This window comes from Perognathus longimembris, chromosome 20 (assembly GCF_023159225.1).
Source record: "Perognathus longimembris pacificus isolate PPM17 chromosome 20, ASM2315922v1, whole genome shotgun sequence".
Lineage (NCBI taxonomy): Eukaryota > Metazoa > Chordata > Mammalia > Rodentia > Heteromyidae > Perognathus > Perognathus longimembris.
Window position 1 is genome coordinate 43279318 of NC_063180.1, and position 23410 is coordinate 43302727.

Here is a 23410-nt window from a genome sequence, read left to right on the forward strand (position 1 = left end):
TCATGCAATTTATGAGTTGATCCTATTTTTGGCAATGGCAATTATCTATTAAAGCTGCTGTGTAGTTTCTGTCAAGCTTGATTAAACCTTTTCTGCTGAGAGGGTTGGTTTTTTGGTTTTTTTTTTTGGTTTTTTTTTTTTTTTTTGGCCAGTCCTGGGCCTTGGACTCAGGGCCTGAGCACTGTCCCTGGCTTCTTTTTGCTCAAGGCTAGCACTCTGCCACTTGAGCCACAGCACCACTTCTGGCCGTTTTCTGTATACGTGGTGCTGGGGAATCGAACCCAGGGCCTCGTGTATCCAAGGCAGGCACTCTTGCCACTAGGCCATGTCCCCAGCCCCTTGGTTTGTTTTTTTTTTAAGAGTCTGTGAGCTGGTGACTTATTGAGTCTCACACATTATTCAGAAAGTAGAATATCTTATGGTAAATAATAATGATAACAATAATAATAACAACAACCACACACACACACACACACACACACACACACACACTCCCTAAATCTGGAAGCCAGTTGATTCCTGTGAGACAGTTGCTCAGCAATTGGCTTCCTCGTGTTATTTATGGGTGAGACTCACTTTCTTTCCACTAACATGTTTTCAGTCTTTCCTTTTCTCTTTCTTCCTTTTTTTTTTTAAAGCACCCCTCTCTATATTTTATTGTGATTCTTTTGTTGACTTTAATAATGTGCAAAGCACCTAAGGATGGATGGGAGCCCAGAATAGCAGCCTTCTAGGAAGTCCTGATAAAGAACATGGCGGGGGGGGGGTGGGGGGGGGGATATTTTCAACTCGGCGGCGAAACGGGAGGAAACTCTAGATGGTTCGGGACTCCTGTCTTGGAAAGGCAGGAAAACGGGGGGAAATGCATATAGGATTTTTGTTTCTTTGAAAAAAAGCGTTTTGCAGAGCAGATAACCTCAGATCTAGCAAAGCCATTCCTCTGAAGCAATTGCTAGCCCCTCGGACCTCAACCTTGACCGTGCTCGAACCCTGGCTTTAAAGAGGAATATTAGAAGGGAGGAGGGAGGAGGGAGGAGGGAGGACCGCCCGGCGTCGCCTTTGCTCAGCAGGACTCTGTGCCTTTTAAAGACCCGGTGTTTTATCGAAGTGTTCAAAGCGTAACCGGGGAGTCCTAGGACAGAGAAACAACTCGTGAGCCAGACAGGTGCCTGGGTTGGGCGTCCGGGACGCAGGCGCTGTCTGCTGGACACCAGGCTGGGAACAAGCCCCAGAGGCTGGGCCGTGTGGGAACGGATGGACGCCACCCGGCCTCGGCCGACCCGGCAGGGAGTGAAGGGCCCTTCGCCCGGGTCTCAGCCATCTGTGGGGGGTGGGGGCCCCAGGGAGGGCGAGAGCCCTTGGACGGAGAAGCCCCTTCCTCCGGGGAGAGATCCCTAGGGAGAACCCAGCTGGGGGAGGGGGGACGGGGACGGGGGGGCAGCTTCAGTCCCAAAGGATTCAGCCACCCCACTCCAGCACCACAATGGCATCCCCAAGGACGCCTGCTCTTCCACGTGTGGGCACCGTCCCTCACATCTGGGGGGTCCTCTCCTTCCTCCCTCACATCTGGGACCCTCACAGACCCGTATGCAAGGTGTTCTGTGGGTGGTTAAACCAGGGTGTGTGTCCAGGGCTCCCTCCGTGTGAGTGTGTAAATCCAATTCCCTGTTCACACCCGCCCTCCTTTGTTATGAGTTGAAGTCTAATCTGGCTGTCCTACTTCCAGTCCATCCAAGGCCCCGGGACAGACAGTCATCATGGCCCAGGACCCCGCCGGCTCCGCCTGGGCTTGGCGTCCCCTTAGGGCATTCCAGTAGACGGCTGCCACCCTCCCCCCCCCCCCCCCCCCCCACTGGGCCGTGTGCCCGCCTGGGTTCACCTCCACCTGCATCTGAGTCCTGGTGGCTCCTGAGAGCTGTGTCCAGGCGCACCTGCTCTGCGCGGCCTCTAGGGGTCACCAGAGTGTGGGAGCTCTTTCTTTTTCTCCTTCCTCCCTCCCTTCCCCCTCCCTCCCTCCCTCCCTCCCTCCCTACCTCCCTCCCTCCCTCCCTCCCTTCCTTCCTTTCTTTTTTCTTTTTTTGCAGCCCTGGGGCTTGAACCCAGGGCCTGGATGCTATCCTTGAGCTCCTTTCCCTCAAGGCTAGCACTCTACCACTTGAGCCACGGCACCACTTCCGGCTTTTTCTGAGTAGTTTATTGGAGATAGGAGTCTCCTGGAGTTTCCTGCCTGGGCTGGCTTTGAACCATGATCCTCAGATCTCAGCCTCCTGGGTAGCTAGGGTGACAGGCGTGAGCCTCTGGTGCCTGGCTTGGGGGGGGGCTCTTTTATAGATGAGTCTGTCCTGTGGGGTCCTCAGGGTGACCCCATATTGGAAACGTGGGGAGCTTTTCGATTGGCTGAATCTCTTTAAGAAGAAACGGGGAAAGAAATGGCAAAGGACGCGAAGAGAGGTTGAAAAATCTCCTCACTCAGATAAAAAGGAAGAACTTCTCCAGGAGTGGGTGGCGCCCGCCTGCCATCCTAGCTACTCGGGAGGCTGGGATCGGAGGCTCGGGCTCCAAAGCGAGCCGGGGCGGGACTTGAAGCGCCAATGAACTAGCTTCGCTGGAAGAAAATGGCGGTGCCGAGTGGCTCTAGGACAGGTGTGGCCCCAAACCCTCGATGGTCCTGCGCCCATCTCCTGGGCTTCATTCAGATGCTGCCTCTCGGAATGTCCCAGAAAAAGCAGCCTCTCCAGGCACCTGCCAGCCCTCCGGCCCAGCTGCCAGCTGCTTCCTGGCCCTCCTTACCCACCGCCTCCTGCCTGTGACCCCTTCCAGGAGAAGAGAGAGGGGCTCGGCTGCGGCGGCACTTGGGCCCATGTTTCCTTGTCCTGTTGGTGACTTGTGATTCCCCCCACCACACCCCACTGCCCACACCCGGCCTCCCTGTAAGCATCTCTTCGCTTGCTTACCTGTGCCGCTTGGGCCCCACGGCAAAGCTTCCCTGTTTGAGGGTGTGCATGTGCGTGCACACGTGTGTGTGTGTGTGTGTGCGTGCGCGCCAACAGTCTCACTTTGCTGGAGGGTGGCATTCTGTCACTTGAGCCACCTCATCGCTTCTGGGGATGAGCGTTTCATGACCTCTCCCGCCCGGGCTGGCTTTGAACCGCGATCCTCGGATCTCAGCCTCCTGAGTAGCTGGGGTGACAGGCGTGAGCCGCAGGCCCGGATCCAACCACCATCTCCGAGCCAGGCCTGGCCTGGGCCAGTGACGTCAGCTCAGCGCCAGCTGTGCAGCTCCAGCTGTGAGTCCCCGGGGCTGGGCCGCGGCCTGGGCTCCTGGCGGCTTCCGTCCTCTGGCGCTGTGCCCACGAGCCGGACAGAACCCAAGTGGTGATTGCTTGGTTCTGGGGGCCCGAAGGACTCCCTGGCACCCACAGGCCGGGAGCAGGCCCTCCCCCCCCCCGCCCCCCTCCCCCTCCCCCTGGCCAGCTTTCCTCTTCCTGCCTCAGGTTGGAACTGCTCGGCATTTTCCATTGTCTAGGCCTCAACTGTGTGTCTCAGAGTTGGCTCGCCGTCCTGGTCCTCCCGTCTTCCCGGGCCTTGGTATCACTCTGAGGTTCCCCCACGATGACAGGAAATGAGAATGGACAGAAACTCCCTCCTTGAATCAATGCCTGCGCCCCAAGAGCCCGCGTTAGGAAGCCGCCGGGCGCGTGGCTCGCGGAGCTCCGAGCTGTCTCCCGGCACCGCCTTTGCTCTTCCATTCCAGCCCGCCCGCCCGCCCGGCTCAGCACTGTGATTGAAACATGAGCGCCGCACCAGCCGAAACATTTGTTTATATGTGACCCCCAATTTCAAGGTTCTTCTCTCCTGTCGTGCTTTTCCTGAGAACGCTCTCTCTCTCTCTCTCTCTCTGTCATGGAAGAGGTTTGCGTGTGCCCCACATAACTGCGAGAGACCCCGAGGCTGAGGATCCGCTCCTCCTTACCCTACGTGGCTCTCAGGGGAGCATGACCGTCCAGGCCACCCAGGCCAGAAGGAAGGCCTCGGCCCAGCAGGGCGTCTCCCGGCCCGGGTGCCCTCTGGAGCTGCCCGCGGGGCACGTGGCACCGGGCCAGTCTGGCGGGTCTGACTGTGTGCTGCAGACGTTTGCGAGGCCATTCAGCGGCACCCATGGGCCTCTGCGCACAGATGCCAGGGCCCGTCGGTCCCACGCTGGGGAAATGTCTGCGCGCTCTCCCAGGCGCCCTGGGAAGGGCGGGCCTCTACCCGCAGGGAGCCGAAGCGTTCCGTGGGCTTGGGGGAGGAGCCCTCCGGGCAGTGGGCACACAGCAGGACCAACCGGCAGCTCCAGGTCAGCCGCTGGTGACCGAGGCCAGGCCCACACGCGCTCCGGTACCACAGGGTCTCGGGCCCAGGCACCCACCGCTTCCAAATGTCCACCCAGCCCCTAAAGCCGGGGTCCGGGGCTCACGCCTACAACCCTCGCTACGGAGGACAGATTTGGCAGCTTGAGGTCAGCCTGGGTAAGGAATCGCCAAGACCACACTCAGCCAGTTAAAGATGGGCATGATCGCCCGTTCCCGTCGTCCCCGCTCAGCGAGAAGCAGACACAGGAAGGTTGTGGTCCAGGCCAGCCTGGGTGTAAATGCAAGACTGCTTTGCGTGGAGAGCGCTGAGTCTCCCATCAGGCTTTGCATGGAGAGTGCTGAGTCTCCCATCAGGCTTTGCGTGGAGAGCGCTGAGTCTCCCATCAGGCTTTGCGCTGAGAGCACTGAGTCTCCCATCAGGCTTTGCACTGAGAGCACTGAGTCTCCCATCAGGCTTTGCGCTAAGAGCGCTGAGTCTCCTATCAGGCTCTGCGCCAAGGGTGCTGAGTCTCCCATCAGGCTTTGCGTGGAGAGCGCTGAGTCTCCCATCAGGCTTTGCGTGGAGAGTGCTGAGTCTCCCATCAGGCTTTGCGTGGAGAGTGCTGAGTCTCCCATCAGGCTTTGCGCCGAGAGTGCTGAGCCTCCCATCAGGCTTTGCATGGAGAGTGCTGTCTCCCATCAGGCTTTGCATGGAGAGTGCTGAGTCTCCCATCAGGCCCTGCGCCCGGTGCTGAGCCTCCCATCAGGCCCTGCGCCCGGTGCTGAGCCTCCCATCAGGCCCTGCGCCCGGTGCTGAGCCTCCCATCAGGCCCTGCGCCCGGTGCTGAGCCTCCCATCAGGCCCTGCGCCCGGTGCTGAGCCTCCCATCAGGCCCTGCGCCCGGTGCTGAGCCTCCCATCAGGCCCTGCGCCCGGTGCTGAGCCTCCCATCAGGCCCTGCGCCCGGTGCTGAGCCTCCCATCAGGCCCTGCGCCCGGTGCTGAGTCTCCCATCAGACTTTGCATGGAGAGTGCTGAGTCTCCCATCAGGCTCTGCGCCCGGTGCTGAGTCTCCCATCAGGCTTTGCATGGAGAGTGCTGAGTCTCCCATCAGGCTCTGCGCCCGGTGCTGAGTCTCCCATCAGGCTTTGCATGGAGAGTGCTGAGTCTCCCATCAGGCTCTGCGCCCGGTGCTGAGTCTCCCATCAGGCTTTGCATGGAGAGTGCTGAGTCTCCCATCAGGCCCTGCGCCCAGTGCTGAGTCTCCCATCAGGCTCTGCGCGGAGAGCGCTGACCGGGCTCCATGCTGGTGTTTAAATGTCTGCGTGTTTTCAAGTCACTCTAAGTGTTGGTCGGGCCCGCTTCCCTGTCCACAGTTTATGTTTTCTGGATCCCCCCCACCCCCAAATCAAACAAAAATGTGCTGCACGTTTTCCCCGTCACGTGTGAAATCTGTGGCTTTGAGTTCCCGGCAAGTGTTGTCCGGGGATGGGGGAGAATTTCTCTTCTGCATCTCATGCGGGCCCTTGTTTATCTCTGCCACTCGGGACCCCACCGATCGCTTGGGCGTAGAACTTCCTCGGGAGGGGCCGGCTGGGGCCCGGGGGGCTCAGGGTGGGGTGTCAGCAGCAAGCTCCCCGACTTGGGCCTCCATGTCAGACCTTGGCTGGGTTGGCTCTGAGAACGTGGATGCTGGGGGTACTCCCTGCCCGGAGGCAGCAGCAGGCCGGGGACTGGGACAACACCCCCCCACCCCCCCACCCCCCCCACCCCCCGCCCCACCCCCAGCTGGGAGAAGAGGCGCAGTGACCTTCGGACCGCCTTGCCGGAGGGGCGGCGGGGCACAGGTCCTGGGGGAGAGGGCTGGACTTGCCCCAGCCTGGGGGAGAGGGTCTTGAAGGAGCGGGTCTCCCTCTGTGCCAGGGTGGAGCACGTTCGAGGGGAGGCCCTCGTGGGGTCCCCCCGCCCCCCGTCATCGGGCGGTGGTTGGCACGGTGCCCGCGTTCACCTCGCTCTCCGGATCGGGAGCCTCTTGGCCGCGGCACAGATGAGCTGCCCTAAGGGCCCAGACCTCAGCTGCGGCTCCTCCCCGTTGTCCCCTTCCGACGGCCCTGAGCTGGCAGATCTGCGCGGTCACATTTGCGTCGGGGCCACACTAATGAAGGCCGGGTTGGGAGCTGTCACTTGCCGTAATTGACAGCAGGAAATATCGAAGTTCATTTTGTCCAGGAGATAATTTGGACGTCGGAGAAAAGCCAAGAGACCCTGGAGTCCCCGCGGCACTTACCTTGACCTTCAGGCTTCAGATGAAAAGCTCCTCAGACAAAAAAGAAAGAAAGGGACAAAAGGAGCCTTTCATGAAAACCGTCAACATTTGCTGCCAAGCGGGAGACTGATTGGACGGGAACACACACACACACGCACACGCACACGCACACACACGCACACTTTATTTAAGGCCCTCTAGAAAATGAAAAGCGACCTAGGGAGAGTAGTCATGGAAGGCGATGGTTTTGAAGATAGCACACTGGTTCCCTGTGAAAGGAAAAAAACCCACCAGGAATCAGTTTACAGCTGTGCTCTGCTAGAAGGGCAAAAAAAGGGGGGGGGGGGTCGGGTTTTTTCTCTCCTCTTTCTCATCCTGGGTCCATCAGAAAACATAACCAGGTTTCACTTGCTTCCATTAACAGCAAATCCAAAAACACGCCGCGCGAAGATTGCCGGGTAGCAAAGAAATAAAGTCGTCAACCTTCCCCAGAAGCAGGGCCTTTTATTTTATTGATTAATCTTTTGCTGGTCCTGGGGCTTGAACTCAGGGCCTGGGCGCTGTCCCTGAGCCTCTTTGTGCTCAAGGCTAGCGCCCTGCCACCTGAGCCACAGCGCCACGTCTGGCTTTTTCTGAGTGGTGCCTTAAGCGTGTGTTTTGTGACTGATGCGTGGGAGGTAGGTGCTGAGGGGTTGGTTGGTTGATCTTGGTGCGGCTACGAGGGTTTGAACTCAGGGCCTCATCCTCTCACCTGGACTTTTCACTCGCTCTACAACTTGAGCGACATCTCTCCTTCTGGCGGTTCATTGCCAATGGTCCTGGAGTTTTCTGCCCCGGCCGGCCGGCTTTGAACCGTGACCCTCAGATCTCAGCTCCTGCGTAGCTGGAGTTACAGGGATTAGGTAGATGAAGGAGCACCTCGGCCCAGAAGTATTCACCCCACGCTGGTGGATGCGTATTCTGCGCCCGCCCTCACCCACTCCCTCAGTTCATCTCCGCTTCAGTTCATAGAATCTCATTTTTCTTATTAAAATGCCCCATTTGCAATGCAGAACCAACATGCCTAAACCATGACATTCCAAGGGGCGGGGGACGGGCTCTCCCCTCTCTGTTGTTCTTCTTCAAACACCATAGTCTGTAGATGGGGTAGAAGACCCGTTGGCGCCATAGCAAGTTCTGGAAGGAAATGCAGTCACGGCACGAGAGATGTCACTGTGACTAGGCAGATGGTGATGTGATCGTTTAAGTATTTTGAACATGTGCTGTTCGATTATTAATAAACAAAGCATACGCTATTCATTTCAGAGCTGTGCACAGTCCTGGCTCGCTGCCAGAGCTGCTCGTCCTCATTCCTTGCTTCTGGTGGTTAATCCTCCAGTTGACTTGGGCCAGACCAAGCCACGCCAGGTACCCGTGGTCCGCATCTGTCATCCTAGCTGCTCGGGAGGCTGAGATCTGAGGATCGCAGTTCAAAGCCAGCCCGGGCAGCAAAATCCCCAATGAGACTCGTATCGCCAATGAATCACCAGAAAATCGCAAGTGGCGCCCTGGCGCAAAGTGGTAGAGCAGTGGTCTTGAGCTGAAAAGCTCGAGGACAGCGCCCATTTCACTATTAACGCAGGCTTCTCGTGAGCATCGAGGGTTTACTCTGCCCAGTAGGGAATCTGGAAAACGGTCGAGCTGCCTCGGTGTTCACCGTATTTCTGAATTCTGTTTTGGTCCACCACGCCCAAGTTCCTGATCACGCATGGCAAGCGGCAGGCAGGGAATCTCTTTGAATGAATCTGAAGGGGAGCGGTTTCTCCTGGGTACCACATGAAGGCGAGCCTTCAGCATAGAACCATAGATCGTATACGAGACGTTCAGATCTTCCTATTCCAGAAATAGAGGGCCGAAAGGGGGGAGGGCTGGGCTCCCCCAACCAGGCCTTCCCTCAGCCAGACCGTCGAGTCCGGCATTCATGCGTGGGGTTTACCTGGAAGGCTGTGTTTCCCCTTCCAGTGGGAGCCCGCTGGGGCGGAGGCTGACGGGCCCCGGTGCTCTGGGTCCTAACAGTCAATGTGGGCCAGGGCAGAGCCGGCGAGGACGACATGGCGGTGGGGTAACGGGGTAAACTGAGGCACGCCTCCCCCAGCCTCGGTCTCCGGCCGCATGGATGATTCTGTGTCCTCTCCGTGCGTTCAGACTCCAGTGGAATGCTTGGTTTCTGTCTGTAGGGCGAGGTTTGGCGATTTGTGTCTCAGTAAAGGACCAGGTCATCAGCATTCCCCGCCTGGTAGACGCGGCTGTCCCCGCGGAGCTGGACGGTCGCGCGGCCATCATCACGGCGCCAGAGGTGACACACCAAACCCACGCGGAAGCCCGTGCTTCCAGACACGGGCTGCAGGCCAGCCGGCTTCGGCCTGAAGGGTGTGCGGTGTGACGCCTGGGCTCGCCCCAAGCAGCAACGTGTCTGTTCCCTATTCACACCCGCCGCGCCTCACACCAGGTTCCACAGGTTGAGACTCCGGAACACTCACCGCGCAACCCCCAGGGGTCGCCTGTGCAAGCTCCAGTGTGCGACTCTAACGCGGTAACAACTGGGGAAAAGACCCATCTAGCGATGCCCAGGCAGCTGCTGTGGCTTATTTAACCAGCTCCCTGTGTGGAAGGTTTAAGGCAGATCCCAGTTCATTTATTTCTTTTACTTTTGCCAGTACTGGGGCTTGAACTCGAGGCCTGGGCACTGTTCCCTGAGCTCCTTTTGCTCAAGGCTAGCGCTCTACCACTTGAGCCACGGCTCTATGTCCAGCTTTTTTTTTTTTTTTGGTGGTTCCTTGGAGATGAGACTCTCACAGACTTTCCCGCCCAGGCTGGCTTCAAGCCACGATCCTTAGACCTCAGCCTCCAGAGTAGTTGGGATGGCAGGCGTGAGCCACCGGCCCTGGGTTCCGACGCTTGGTCCGCAGTGCGCAGCTTGAGAACAAGCTCCTCTCCTAGCACGCGACGGGCCCGTGTTCTAGCGTTTCCTGCGTGTGAATCCGAGAAGAACTCGGTACATCCGGCAGCATGTCTTGCGAAATGGCTTTTCCAAGAAGGCTAGCCTCGACCCGCATTCCTAACCGCAGCACGGCCGGGAGATCCGTCACGCACGGGGGCTTTCAGCAGAGCAGTCGTCGGTGAGCGTTGGGGCCTCCCCGTGACATTACTCAGCGTCGCTGCGAGTAAACGGGCTGCTGTGACCGTGCGAGCCTCACGCCCGCCGGTGCCTTCCAGCCCACGGCGAAACATCTGCCTCCCATCGGGGCCGCGCGCCCTCCGCCGCCGCAACGCCCGGCACCCGCCAGCCGCCCCGGCCTCGAGGGTGGACGCCAACGCCGCTGCCTCCCTGTGAAAGTCACCACCAGATCTGTCATCCAGATGGCTCATTTCCCCCGGGAAACTTCACCCGGGTTAATTTGGGCACACAGTCGGAGGTGATTCAGAACAGTTTCTCCTGGGATGGCTGGTAACGTGTAAAATGCAGGTTGCAGAAAGAAAGAAAGAGAGAAAGAAAAAAGAAAGAGAGAAAGAAAAAGAAAGAAAGAAAGAAAGGAAGGAAGAAAGAAAGAAAGAAAGAAAGAAAGGAAGAAAGAAAGAAAGAAAGAAAAGAAAGGAAGGAAGGAAGGAAGGAAGGAAGGAAGGAAGGAAGGAAGGAAGGAAAGAAGGAAGGAAGCCTCTGGGGAAATACTAAGGATCTCTGATTCTTGTCCAAGCACCTTTGTGCCAGCAAGAAATCGCACCCGTGACCTGCAGGGCCTGGGCGCCGTAAGCACGGAGAAGCTACGTAAGCAGACACCTGCGTGGGCCTTTGGCTCTCTCCGGACGTCTCCGAGTTTGTTCAGGGGAAGAAGAGGGAGGGTGTTTCTACTGAGAAGGAGTAGAAGCATCCTAGACATCAGGGTGGCCCGCAAGGTTACATGTCGGCGCAGTTACTGGATTCCAGCCCAGGGCCGGTGGCTCGCGCCTGTCATCCTCAGCCACTCCTGAGGCTGAGATCTGAGGATCACGGTTCGAAGCCAGCCAGGGCGGGAAAGTCCGTGAGCCTCTAACCTCCAGTGAACCACCACCGAGTAGAGGTGGAGGTGTGGCTTCAGTGGTGGAGCGCCAGCCCTGAGAGGAAAAGCTACAGGACGGCGCCCCGGCTCTGAGCCCCAGCCCCGGGGTGGGCAACACACGCATTCTCAGCATGGACGCCGGGCGGAGTCAGATCTGTGACGGCCAGGCCGCTAGGCGCCGGCACTCGCCAGAGGAGTCACGGACTGTTTTCAGGGAGCCGTCCAGCGGTGCACGTTGGCCAGCCAGACGCCGAGCCAGGACGGCGGCCGGGCGCCCGTTGCCTCCATCGTTCGGAGCGGCCCCCCCCCCCCCCGGGACGGGGCGTGTCCGTGACGGGGCGTTCCCGGAGGCACCTCCACCGCTGTGGAGAGCGCGCCACGCGGAAGCCCGGCCTGGGCGGCTCACGACGCACCCGTGGTGACCCGAGCTGCTCAGGAGGCTGAGGCCACAGGATCGAGACTGACATGGCTGACATGGTAGAACCTGCATAGCAAGTGCAAGGCTGTGAGTTCAAACCCCACTACTGCTCTCCTTCAAAAAAACAAAGACCACCAACGATGACGAAAACGAGCCAGGCATGGTCTTGCATGTTGTAATCCCAGGTGCTGGCGGGGGCAGAGGATGGAGAGTTTGAGGCCAGCTTTCCTGTCCATCTTCCCCTGGAGAGACGCCCACCCCCACAGGCGTCTTCTGGGGTCAGTGAGGGCCTTGCTGGGGGGGGGCGGTAGGGGGGTGCTCAGGCTTGCAGATGCCCGGCCGGGGGGTGCGTTTGCTTGATTCAGATGGGTGGAGAAGGGGCGGAGGCTCGTGGGACTCACACACGGGAGACATTCGCCTTTCTTTCCTGCTTTAAAAAAAGTGCGGGTGGGGTGGAAGTGGGGGCGGGGGGGGCAGGAAATTCACGTGGGAGGAGCCACACCCAGCCGCACGCACGGCCTTCCGAAAGCCTGACTGGGACGGGGAGGGAGGCGTTGAGGGGCTGGTGCAGAAGAGCCGTCCCTGCGGGGAGACGTCAAGCAAACGCCGGCCCCGCCCGCAGGCCTTGACCATGTGCACTGATCCAGGGTCCCCTGGCCACTGGCCCGAGAGGCAGGCTCCAAGTCCGGACCGGTGTGGGACAGTGTGAGTCTCAGAATGTCGCCCTGAGGCCATGCACCTTTCTGTATTCCACCCCCCCGGTGAAAAGCCCTGGCATCCGGATACATCGTCACTCGGACAACACTGTAGGCCCCGTGTCTCCGCTCAAACCATAAGCTCCAACTTGGGGTCCAGGGGGCGTCCCTGAAAGCCGATGGACTCAGCCCCAGATTAAAGACGCCACCGTTCCCCAGTCTGTCTGAAGCTGGATTGTGTCTAAATGTGCCACCGAAGCGAATCGCCAGGTGTGCTGGGATGCAGATAAAGAACAATGTGTTTAAACAAATACAGGTGCACATACGTGTGCGTATATCTCCGTATGCCCACATGTACATATGTATATGTAGATGAGGGAGATCGTTTGGGGGCCGGATAACCGACAGAGTTCTGAGATGAGGCTGACTGCCAGGCCCCTTCCATCGCTCAGAGGTTTCGGGCCTTTGGCTTCCAGCAGGTGCTTGGTGTCCCTGCAGAGCCGCGGGTCACAGAGCGGACCCCACCCTCCGCCCGCTGCGCAGAGCGCGCACTGCGTGTTGTCTGTGGCTTCGAACAGAACCTGGCCGGGGGGGGGGGGGGGAGGGGAGGGGAGGCCGGAGGGGGTGGGGGGGGGCCAGAGGGCAGCCTCAACTTCAGACTTGCTAGAGACTCCTCGTGAGGAATTCCCAGCCAGCCCGGGAGCATCCCGGAGCCCTCCCTCCCTCCCTCCTTCCCAGAATCCAAGGGGGCTTCCCAGCATGCAGTGGGCGCCTGCGGACCTTCCCTTCCCCACCCTTGCAAACCCGATCTGGCGCGTCCCGCCTGCTGCCGCCCACTCCCCTCCCCGTGCCCCCCCCATCTGTGTGCCTCCTCCGTGCCTGCTCCGCCCCCCCCCCCCCCCCGATCTGGGCTAACAGACGCCTTTTCTGTCCCCCCCCCCCCCGCAGAGCGTGGGCTGCGATGACTACCTGGGCTCCCACAAGGTGGTGGACAAGTGCGGCGTGTGCGGGGGCGACAACACGGGCTGCCGGGTGGTCTCGGGCGTGTTCGACCACGCCCTCACCAGCCTGGGCTACCACCGCGTGCTGGAGATCCCCCAGGGAGCTACGAAAATCAACGTCACCGAGATGCACAAGAGCAACAACTACCTGGGTGAGTGAGGCCGTCCCCCACGGCCAGGGGCGGGGGCTTCCGGGCCCGGGAACGGGACCAGCGCGACATCACCGCTACTCAGAGGCTGAGATCTGAGAATCGAGGTTCAAAGCCAGCCCGGGCAGGAAAGGCCGTGAGACTTTATCTCCGGTGAACCCCCCCCACCGAAAACCAGAAGTGGGGCTGTGTCTTAAAGTGATAAGAGCGCCAGCCTCGGGCACAATGAGCTCAGGGACAGCGCCCGGGCCCTGAGTTCGAGCCCCACGACTGACCAAACTAACCCTTCTCACAGCTAAGTACTTGACAGCCGCACATTGGAACCAGCCCCCCCCCTGCTGTTCCCGAGAATAACTTGCTTATGAAGTGGACGGAGGACGGCCGGGTGCGGCTGAGCTGGGAGGGGCTCCGGGCAGAGCCAGGAGGTCCGCGTGCCTCCGGCCCACTGGGGTCCCAGGGGAAGCAGGGCACAGGTGACCCGTGTCGTCCTTCTGCATTGTCACCTGGGCTAGAGCGGAAGCCATTCTTCCTCCTCTCCTGGCGCCCTGGCCTTCGCGCTAATGGTCACGAGACGCTCTAGAACCTTCGCATCGATGGCATCCAGGGTGCTCTAGAACATTCCCCACGGATGGCTCGCAAACACTCTAGAACCTCCGTGCTCACAGCAATGGCGCGCTCTAGAACTTTCCCACATCGCTGGCGAGCACTCTAGAACCTTCCGCAGTCACTTGAAGCCTACAGCTCATCTTCCCGCCAAGGGAGAAGAAACAGGAGTCGCTGGGACTTTTCTTCCCCGGCTGGCTCTGGGCGTTGATTCTCAGATCCCAGCCGCCCGAGTAGCTAGGGTGACCAGGGCGAGCCACCAGTGCCCCGCTCTAGGCAATGACCTTAATGCTTCCAGAACCTAAAAGCCCTTGAGCGCCTGCTTCCCTGGGGTGTGCGAGTCCTTCCCAGCCCAGCTTGCAGACACAGAGCAGGCTCAGCGAGGGGATGGAAGTGGCCGCGGTGACCCAGCAAGGAGGAGCAGGGGGCTAGGGTAGGAGGGCCATCTAAGTGCAAAGATGCTTCCCCCAGAAGGTGTGAGGGGCGGGGTGTAGGGGGGCAAGTTCCGAACTAACTGCTCTTGGATGTATTGGCCCGGGCGCGAAGGGCCGGCGGACAAAGCCCACCCAAAGCAGGAAATGGTGGTCCTGGTTCTGGCCAATCCAGGCGTCACGAGGGTGGCAGGAAGCCGGGCTTCCCGCGGGAGGGGTTCGCGCGTTATTCTTCACAGCCAAGGGTCGTCCTGGTGTTCCCGCCTTCCCTCTGTGCTTTGGGAACTCGCCGTTCCACGAGCGGCCTGCCCCCCCCCCCCCAGGGGACCACGGCCTGGGCCTTGTGCACCGGTGACCGCGCGCGACGCCACGTCTCGCGGAACAGGTCCCACGCGGCCAGCAGGCCTCAGATGCCAGCACTTCATGGGGTAGCACTGCCCCCCTGGCCCCATAAAGAGATGCCAGGAGGCAGCGCGAGAGTGGATGGAGGCTAGGCGTTGGCAGAGGAAGGTTCTGGAAGTCAGGTTCGGCTTTTGGGCTCACAGATCCATGAGCTGTCCAGAGTCTGGGGAGACCCCGTTACCGGGTGCCACGTGGAGGAGAGCCCTGGAGACAGGAGCGGACTCCACAGGAAGGAGACCCGGGGAGAGGGACCCCGCCCACCCAGCGCCTGCTCTCTCTGGGAGGCGCTGTGGTTGTTGTTTTAATTATTATTATTATTCTCCTTCTATTGTGTTTTAAAATTCGTTGGCAATACTGGAGCTTGAGCTCAGAGGCTGGGCCGGTGCTCTACCACCATGCCTGAGAAGTGAGATTTAAAAACCAAGACCTACGCAGTTAACAGTGGCTCACGCCTGTCGTCCTAGCTACTCGGGAGGCTGAGATCCTGAGGATGGTGGTTCGAAGCCGGCCCAGGCAGGAAACCCCGTCAGACTCTTATCTCCCACAAATTACTAAAAAGGAAAAAAGCTGGAAGTGATGCTGTGGCTCAAGTAGTAGAGCACACACGTTGAGCGAAACAAGTGCGGGGACAGTGCCCAGGCCCACAGTTCAAGCCCCGGGACTGGCAAAAAAAAGAAGAAGTGTTATTAGACTTTAGAACCCCAGAATCCGTTGCTAGCCTCTGAGGTCCCCTTTTGTACATGAGGATTTTCCCCCCATCTCCACTCCTGTTATTTGAAGGGAAAAGTTCAATCTAATGTTACTAAAATGACTGGCAGTTTATCTTATTGGCTTCTCTCTTAATAAGATGTTATAAAACTTATTTTAGCTGAAATGTCAATGTTTGGCATCGTTTGGCTGGTTCAGCTTACTTAATGTCATTATGTAAGGTAAGAAATCCATCATAAAAACACACTGAGCCGAGACGGATCATTCCAGACAGACACACCACCGCCAGTGTGTTACATCGTCTGCGAGTTACAGGCTTGGCCGTCGTTTTTGAAGCTCTGCGTGCTTTTAAGAATAATCTGGCGATAGATTCTTTTTAGGCATATGAACGTTGAACAAGAATAATACTCAGCAACGCCCAATTCCAGAAGTGTCAATGTGCAAACTTGATTGTGGCTGAGCAGTTTTGTAGAGGGGGTGAAAACCTGCCGTGTTTGGCCAGTGTGATGTCCACAGTGTGTGAGCAGCCAGGGCAGGGGAGGTAGAGGCCGAGGTGGCGGAGAGATTGCGATGGAAGTATTCTCGCGCACGAGGAGGTGGGCTTCCAGTTGCTCGTGCTTAGAATCCCGGCTACTCAGGAGGCCGACACGAGAAGGGGGATGGCCCCAGGCCAGCCTGGGCCAAAAGAACTCGAGAAAATCCCCATCTCAGCTGCGAAGCTGGGCATGGGGCTGGCACGCTGCCTTCCCAGCTACGTGGAAAATAAGAGGATTGCCGTCCAAGGTGGCCTGAACAACAACAACAACAACAACAAAAAAATGAGTCCCCGTCTCAAAAATAACCCAGCGGAAAGAGGCTGCAGGTCGCTGAAGCGGTTAGAGTGCCTGCCTGGTAAGCGTGAAGCCACGAGTTCAAAGCCCAGGACTGAATGAAAATCAGTCATAAACAAAAGAGGGGTGGAGCACGAGAAAGTGCCGTATGGGAGTCGATTGGATCCAGGGACTCTACCTCGGAGGATGCTGTAAAACCGGGACGTAGACGTTGCCTGAGACAGAGCCAGATTCCCGCCGCAGGTCACTGACGGACTCACCGGGCCAGGACGCAGAACGGCTATGGAGTGTGCGGCCCTGTCCGGCGTGACCCCCGCCTCCCAGCCCTCCACGTTCTTCTCGTGATGTGGTTGCCGTGTCTTCTGTGCCAGGTGATTTGGGGAGCCTGTTCGTCAACCTTCGAGGTGAAGAAGAGCCCACTGGCCACTGGCGTGTCCACCCGCGTGCGTGTGAAAGCCACTCGGCAGATGCACGCTGAGGCTGGGGTATGAGGATCAAGGTTCGAGGCCAGCCTTGCCAGAAAAGTCCCTGAGACTCCATCTCCAAAATAACCAGCCAAAAAAAAAAATAAATGGGGCTGGAAGTGTGGCTCAAGTGGTAGAGCACCAACCCCTCCAAAAAAAAGCAGGCCCAGGCCAACACTGGCCTCCAGACCTCGGCCTCCTGAGTCGCTAGGAGTACGGGCGCGGGCCACGGGCGCCCGGCTGCGCCCTCGTTTGTAAAGGGGCTCCACGTGGTGTTTGATTCCTAACACTGCAAACTAGATCGCGAGCGTGTAAAAGCGCCGTTCCAGCCCATAAAACCTTTCCCCGAGCGTTTACAGTCTGTGGGAGCCCAGATGACAAGCTTATTAGCCGAAATAATGAAGGGGAGGGGGGAAAGAGGAAATTAAAACCTTCGTAATTAAAAATAACGCTCTCCTATTAAGTTACCTGTTTAATAACCTGAGGGTTCCCTCTCCACACACCCCACCCCCTGCCCGTGAGCTCCCAGGAACTGTTCTGAACTCTGCTTTTGAGAGTGGAATGCTCACATCTTGGATTAACCACCCTGCCATTTCTTCTTCTCCTTCCTCTCTTCTTTTGAGTCATTCAGCTTGACATCATTTCTACCCCTGGATGGGTGGGTGGGTGGGGGTGGGGGCGAGGGTCTCCCTCTGCACCTGTGTCCACACGTAGTCACAGGACCCCGCAACTCTGCATGCAGCGAGACACCAGGAAGCCCCCTGACTGAGGAGGTGCTGGCGAGGATTCATTCAGTGTCACGGGTTAAAGCAGGGACAGACAGGAAGCGAGGACTCCGAGTGGAGACGCTCCGCTGAGACCTGCGCAGAGCAGGCAGGGGTGAATCACCACGGCAGGAGACTGGACTGGGTTGGGACAATCGGAGGCTGAGTGGCGGCGCGTGGTGGCTACTTAACCTGCCCTGCACTACAGAGGTCTCTACCCACAATGCATCAGCAAAGCCCAGGGTATGATGGGACCCCAGGGCCCGCCTCAGGACCCAGAGACGCGGTCTCGGCGGCGGATGTGCGACCTTTGGGGGGGGGCCTCCCTCCCCCATACCAAACCTCACCACAAAGCCTCCCACCTGGGCGGGCGTGGTGGGGTGGGCGGGGCCTGGCCGGAGCGTCAGGAAATCCAGACTTTTCCCGGATGTGCACCTGATCGTGGGGACCCCTGACCCCTGACCTGCGCCTCCGCTGGGCCAGGCTCCCCTTTTATCACCTGAAGAGCAACAGAATGCCAGGGTGTGAACCTCGACCAGTGAACGTTCTAGAATAGCCGGGCACGGGCGGGGATAAAGGAGACGAGCGTGTGTGGTGCATGCGTGAACACACGTGTCATTAATTTCGACCAAATTGAGACGCGGAGGCCCGGAGCTCGTCTTGAGGGGACGAGGTTCCTGCAGGCCATCCTCCGACACACTTCCGGACGCCCCTCCCCCCTCCCCTCCCCTCCCCCCTCCCCCTCCCCCGCCCCCAGGCTCCCTCTGCAGGTGTCGCCTCGCCCTGCTTTTCCGTTCCTCGTTCGAATCCAGTCTCCCGTCGGTTTGGGCCGTGACGCGCGGTAGGCTCCACCGAAGCGTAGGTTCGGGGCTGTCTGGCTGCACCCGCCGCCCCTGAGGTCTCCGATGGTTTTGAACAAAGCCCTGGCGTCCTTGGCGGTGACCCTGGGGTCGTGACATTTTCTCTGAGCATGGCGAGGCCTCCCCAAGAACGAAACGCGTTCTTCCAATTCGTTCAGCAAGTTGCCTAGCAACTTCATTGCCACCCCCGCGTTTTCTGCGGGGTTGAACTAATTTTTTAATTGAAAGAATGGTGGCAGCCTCCCGGCCAGTGGGAAGGGAGGATACTGGAGCGTTCCAGTCCTCACCGAGTAAGACGTGTGCCACCAAGCCAGTGACCCATGCAAAGCGAAACAGCTCACATGGACTGCGTCCCAAGAAGAGCCAGGGCCACCGCAGGCCACAGAACTGCCTGTGCAGGTGACCCCCGGTCCCTTAAGCTTTTCTCTTCCTGTGTCCCGTGCGTGTGTGTGTGTGTGTGTGTGTGTGCACATGCACCAGTAATGGAACACAAGCTCAGCGTGTGGTACTCCAGCTTTTTCACTAACAGCTGGCTCTCCGCCGCTGGGCCTCGCCTCCGTGTCCTGCTTTCTGACGGTTCACTGGAGGTGAGAGTCTCACGCTGGCTTTGAACCGCTGTCTCCAGATCCCCGGCTCCCAAGTGGCCGGGGTTCCGGGGTGAGCCCCCTTCTGTGCCTCTTGCGTTCATGTCCCGCGCCCGGCCCTCGTGGCTCCCTTCCTCGGGATTCCCGCGGAACCAGTGTCCGGGCCCACTGACCTAGCACAGGAGAAAGATCTAGAATCCCACCATCGCCAGGTGCTTCGGTGACTCAGAGGCTCGATCCGAGTCCGGTTCAGTCCTGGGGAGAGGTGCCTGGACACGGGGTGTCCTTGCCACTGGAACCCCAACTCCACAGTGAAGGACACACGGAAGGCAGCCCCGGCACCAAGGCCCCCAGCTCGGCCCTCCTCCCCGTGAACCCCAGCGCGTCCCTTACTTGAGCTTTGTGCCCCCTTGCACCCCCTGACCCCCTGCACCCGCGGGCTGGGAGGGGCCCCGGCACACGCACTGTGCACCTTTTGGTTCTGGCCAATTTCCGGTGCCACCTGGACGGGCGCCAGGCGCCGCCCTTGGGGCTGGCGGAGTGGAGGGGTGCAGGGCAAACGACGTCTGGCATTCGGGGGAAGTGGAGGGAGAAGGGGGGACGAGTCCTCAGAAAGTCGCGTCCTCTAGGGGCTGGGAATGTGGCCTGGTGGTGGAGTGCTTCTCTAGCATGCAGGAAGCCCTGGGTTCGATTCCTCAGCACCATATATATAGGAAAAGCCAGAAAGGGCGCTGTGGCTCAAGTGGCAGCGTGCTAGCCTTGAGCAGGAAGAAGCCAGGGACAGCGCTCAGGCCCTGAGTTCAAGGCCCAGGACTGGCCAAATGAAAGAAAAAGAAAAGAGAGAAAGAAAGTTGTCCTCTGAGCGCCATCTTGAAGAGTAGAGTTCCGTAGGTGAGCACAGAGACAGGCCCAAGAGCAGAAACTACAAATGCACTAGAGCCAAAGTGGGCATAGAATGTTCTAGAAGTCTTGTAGACTCTGCAACCTTTAAGAATGACAGATAACCACGGGGTGGGTAGGAGATAGGGCTGGAAGGTTGGGGGAGGGGAATGAAGAAGGCCAGGATCAGGGAGAGGAAGAAGAGCTGTCCGGTCCGGGCCGGTTCATCCCGGTCATTTGACTTGTCCACAGGACCAGCTTCACAGGATTCAAGATGGCGCTGGCAACTACGCAGAGTCTTCAAACTCTTTACCTGAGCCCCAGCTAGGAAATGTTTTCTTTGGGGAACAGAAAAGCTAGCTGTTGGGAAATGTTCCTAGCTGGGGCTGTGAATACCTCACATTTCATATTATGTCCTCGGGTCCATTATTGCTCGCCACCTTTCAAAGTTTGTGCAAATATTTTATTCAGTACTTAATAGTGTCCTTAAGCTCTAGTGTCTATTATTGTCTCTCTTCTTAAAAAATAACAGAGTCAAATATTCACAGGCAAGGAGGAAAGAATGAAGTGGGAGCCTTATCGTATACCAGACAACAGAGCCAACTCCAAGGGAACGAAACCCCGAAATTCCTAGAAGAAAGCTTAGCCGGGGGGGGGGGGGGGGCGGGGGGACTCCTTGACTTGGCCTAGTGTCAATGTCAAACGTGGCCCTAGAAGTGCAAACACCAGGGGCAAGAGTGGATGTGTGTGGTTAGCTCAAACGAAAGAGCACACACACACCAAGGACACACCAAGGGAGACGCTCACCCAGACCAACGTGAACCTGGAGAAAACCCCTGTGACCCCAAGCTCTGGTCAGCAGAGTGTGCAAGGAGCCCACACGATTCAACGCGTCCCTGGGGGGGCGGGGGGCTCATCCAGGAAACAAAGCCTGGGAGCGGGTGGGGAATGGGGAATGGACACTCGGGAGAGGGAAATGTAAACTGGTGTCGCCATCATTGGCAACAGAATGGAAGGTCCTAGAAAACTCCCAGCAGCCTGACACTGCAGTCCTTGGGGTTAAGCTCTATCAGGTCCCCTGTATTCCCGCTTGACTTTCTCACTCGGAACGGGTGCTCTACCACTTGAGCCACAGCTCCACTTCCGGCTTTTTGCTGGTCAGCTGGAGACCAAGGGTCCTGCGTGGACTTTTCTGCCCAGGCTGGCTTTGAACCCTAATCCTCAGCTCTCAGCCTCCAGACTCTTCGTGTTATTCCCGGGAAGAGGCCTGAAGTGGAAGGGGGGAACTTGTCGGCCATGAGGAGCTGGGGCATGCGGCAGTGGGGGGGGCAGGCGTCACCCCCATCTTCCGAGCCCCAGGACGGGCCACTCCCCTGAGGCTGTGGGCAGTGGGGGGGGGGGGTGCCGGGGAGACGGGGCCCCTTCCAGCGCCCAGGCGTGCCTATCATCCCAGCTACGTGGGGGCAGAGGCGGGAAGGTCTCTAGTTCAAAGCCAGCCCAGGCCAAGTCAGGGAAACCTTAGCTCAGGAACAAAATACAAACTAAAGGGCTGGAGGGGGTGCGGGGGGAGCTGTGGGGAGGGGGGGGTTAAAGTGATTGCTGCGCAATCTTGAAGCTCTGGAGTTCGCTCTCCAATAAATACCCCCATGGAGGAGGCCGGGAGGGGGAGAGGGAGAGGGCGGGAGGGCAGGAGGGAGGGAGCCCTCCCCCCCCCAGCAACTCCCGCATCCCCCAGGTCCTTAGCGGTGTCCGAAGCATCCAGAGCTAGCAGGGGCGGGGGAGGGGGGAGAGCTGGTGGCTCACACCTGTGCTCCTAGCGACTGAGATCCGAGGGTCAGGGTTCAAAGCCAGCATGGGCAAGAAGTTTCTGTGAGACTCTGATCTCCAATTCACCACCAGAAAACCGGAAGCGGCGCTGCGGCTCAAGCGGAGGAGCCCAGCCTTGAGCTGAAGAGCTCAGGGAAGGCGCCCAGGCCCCAAGAGGCCGGGGCTGGCCAGCCTGGAGGCCGGGGCGGAGAATGGCGGGCGGGGCCGGTGTTTCCTATTAAAACACAGGCCAGAAGGAGAAAGCCCAAGTCCTGTACACCGCCTCTAAAACGCACGCTTTCCCTGCTTGCACTCGACTTCAACCTGCAGCTATGTTAATTAAACCAGCATGTCGATATTAGAGATAGCAGGAGAACAAAGGCATTATTAATTGGGGGAACAAAGGTGACCGGCCCCTTGAGTCTTTGAAATCATTTCTTCCTCCTTCAGTTCTAACCTCAGTCACAAACATTCCTGCATCTTATGTCCACAATAATGTTCCTGGATTGAAAACCACAGTTTCATTTCTTATCTCTTGGGCTCTTTCAGAACAAGCAATTATCAGATCAACATTTAGCTTACTGGCCTTGAGTTGAATAGGTAATTTCCCCCCTGAGTCAAAGCTGTGTAAGAAATTCAAGCCAAAATTCCAGGCTGGCTTTAAGCAATAAATACTGTAATTAACTTCTAACCAAGCAAGCTAACATTTTGCTTGGAGAATGAAGCATTTTCCCCAAAACAAATGCCTTTCAAATAAGAACAATTTCATGCCCTCTTTCTTCCCACGTGGCACTTGGCAGTGTCTGGGAATAACTAGAAGGTTGTGCAAGACGTATTGTTGGAGCCTTTAAAATCTAGTTCTCGGGCCGGGCGTTGTGGTTCACGCCTGTAACCCTCCTCGGGAGGCTGGGATCTGAGGATCGGGATTAGAAGCCAGCCCGGGCAGAAAAGTCCGTGAGACTCCTAGCTCCTAGCATGCCGTCTCCCGTGGGGGGAATGGGGGAGACCTCCTGAGCCCCCGCTTGCCGTGTCAGGAACCAATGGTAGCATGTCTCCCCATGTTAACAGAGAAGTGAGAACTGTTATTTGTGTTTTTTTAATGTGACATCTCCCCCACCCCCAGCCCCTTTTTGAGTTGTCCTGGGGCTTGAACTCGGGGTCTGGGTGTCGTCCCTGAGCTCTTTTGCTCAAGACTCGCCCTCTACCACTTGAAGACATTGCTCCACTTCCTGTTTTCTGGCAGTTCATTCGGAGGTAGGGGGTCTCATGAACTTCCCCGTCCGGGCTGGCTTTGAACCGTGATCCCAGCCTCCTGAGTAGCTAGGATGCCAAGTGTGGGCCACCAGCACTCGGCTCCCTATTCTTAAGCTTAGGCTTAATTACAGTTTTTGGTTGTGTGCAGGTCCCGGGACTTGAACTCAGAGTCCAGGTGCTGTCCTTTAGCTTTATCACTGAAGGCTGGTGCTCTACCACTTGAACCACACCTCTCACTTCTGGCTTTTGGCTAGCACAAAAAAAAGGTCTGAGCCCATGTATGCCAGCAGCGGCACACTGGCTAACTCGGGGCGCCTTTCCTCTGCTCTCCCCCCAGCCCTGCGGAGTCGCTCTGGCCGCTCCATCATCAACGGGAACTGGGCGATTGACCGGCCCGGGCGCTACGAGGGCGGAGGGACCATGTTCACCTACAAGCGGCCCAACGAGATCTCCAGCACGGCGGGCGAGTCCTTCCTGGCTGAAGGTCCCACGAACGAGATCCTGGATGTATATGTGAGTTGGGATCCGCTCGAAGGAGACACTGGATGTGTGTGTGTGTGTGCGTGCGTGCGCGTGTGTGTGCGTGTGTGTGTGTATGTATGAGAGAGAGAGTTGGGATCAGATAGCAGATAGGCATGTGTGAGAGTTGGGATCCGATCCCAGAGGTGTGAGTGCACGCGTGTGTGTGTGTGTGTGTGTGTGTGAGTTGGGATCTTTCTAGATTGTTCTCTGGAGGCTACGGCTTGGTGCTTTCGAGGCGAGCACTAACGCGCGGGAAATCATCGTCGGGGCTCCGCACGTCCGTGCACACGGAGCCTGTCTGGGCTGCCGCTTCCACGCGTGGCTTGCACACCCAGCACTCCTCTTGGCCGTTCACCCCTCACGTCG

The 23410-nt window shown here is 58.3% G+C and overlaps 1 protein-coding gene across 1 annotated transcript in view; it reads left to right on the forward strand.

Moving 5' to 3' along the window:
* The window catches only part of Thsd4 (thrombospondin type 1 domain containing 4), a 252433-nt gene that overhangs the window by 218802 nt on the left and 10221 nt on the right, over positions 1-23410 (forward strand). Inside the window, exons 12-13 of the mRNA XM_048369064.1 lie at positions 12736-12940; positions 22860-23035. Of these exons, the coding sequence (XP_048225021.1) occupies positions 12736-12940; positions 22860-23035 (381 nt within the window). The remainder of the gene's footprint in view (positions 1-12735; positions 12941-22859; positions 23036-23410) is intronic.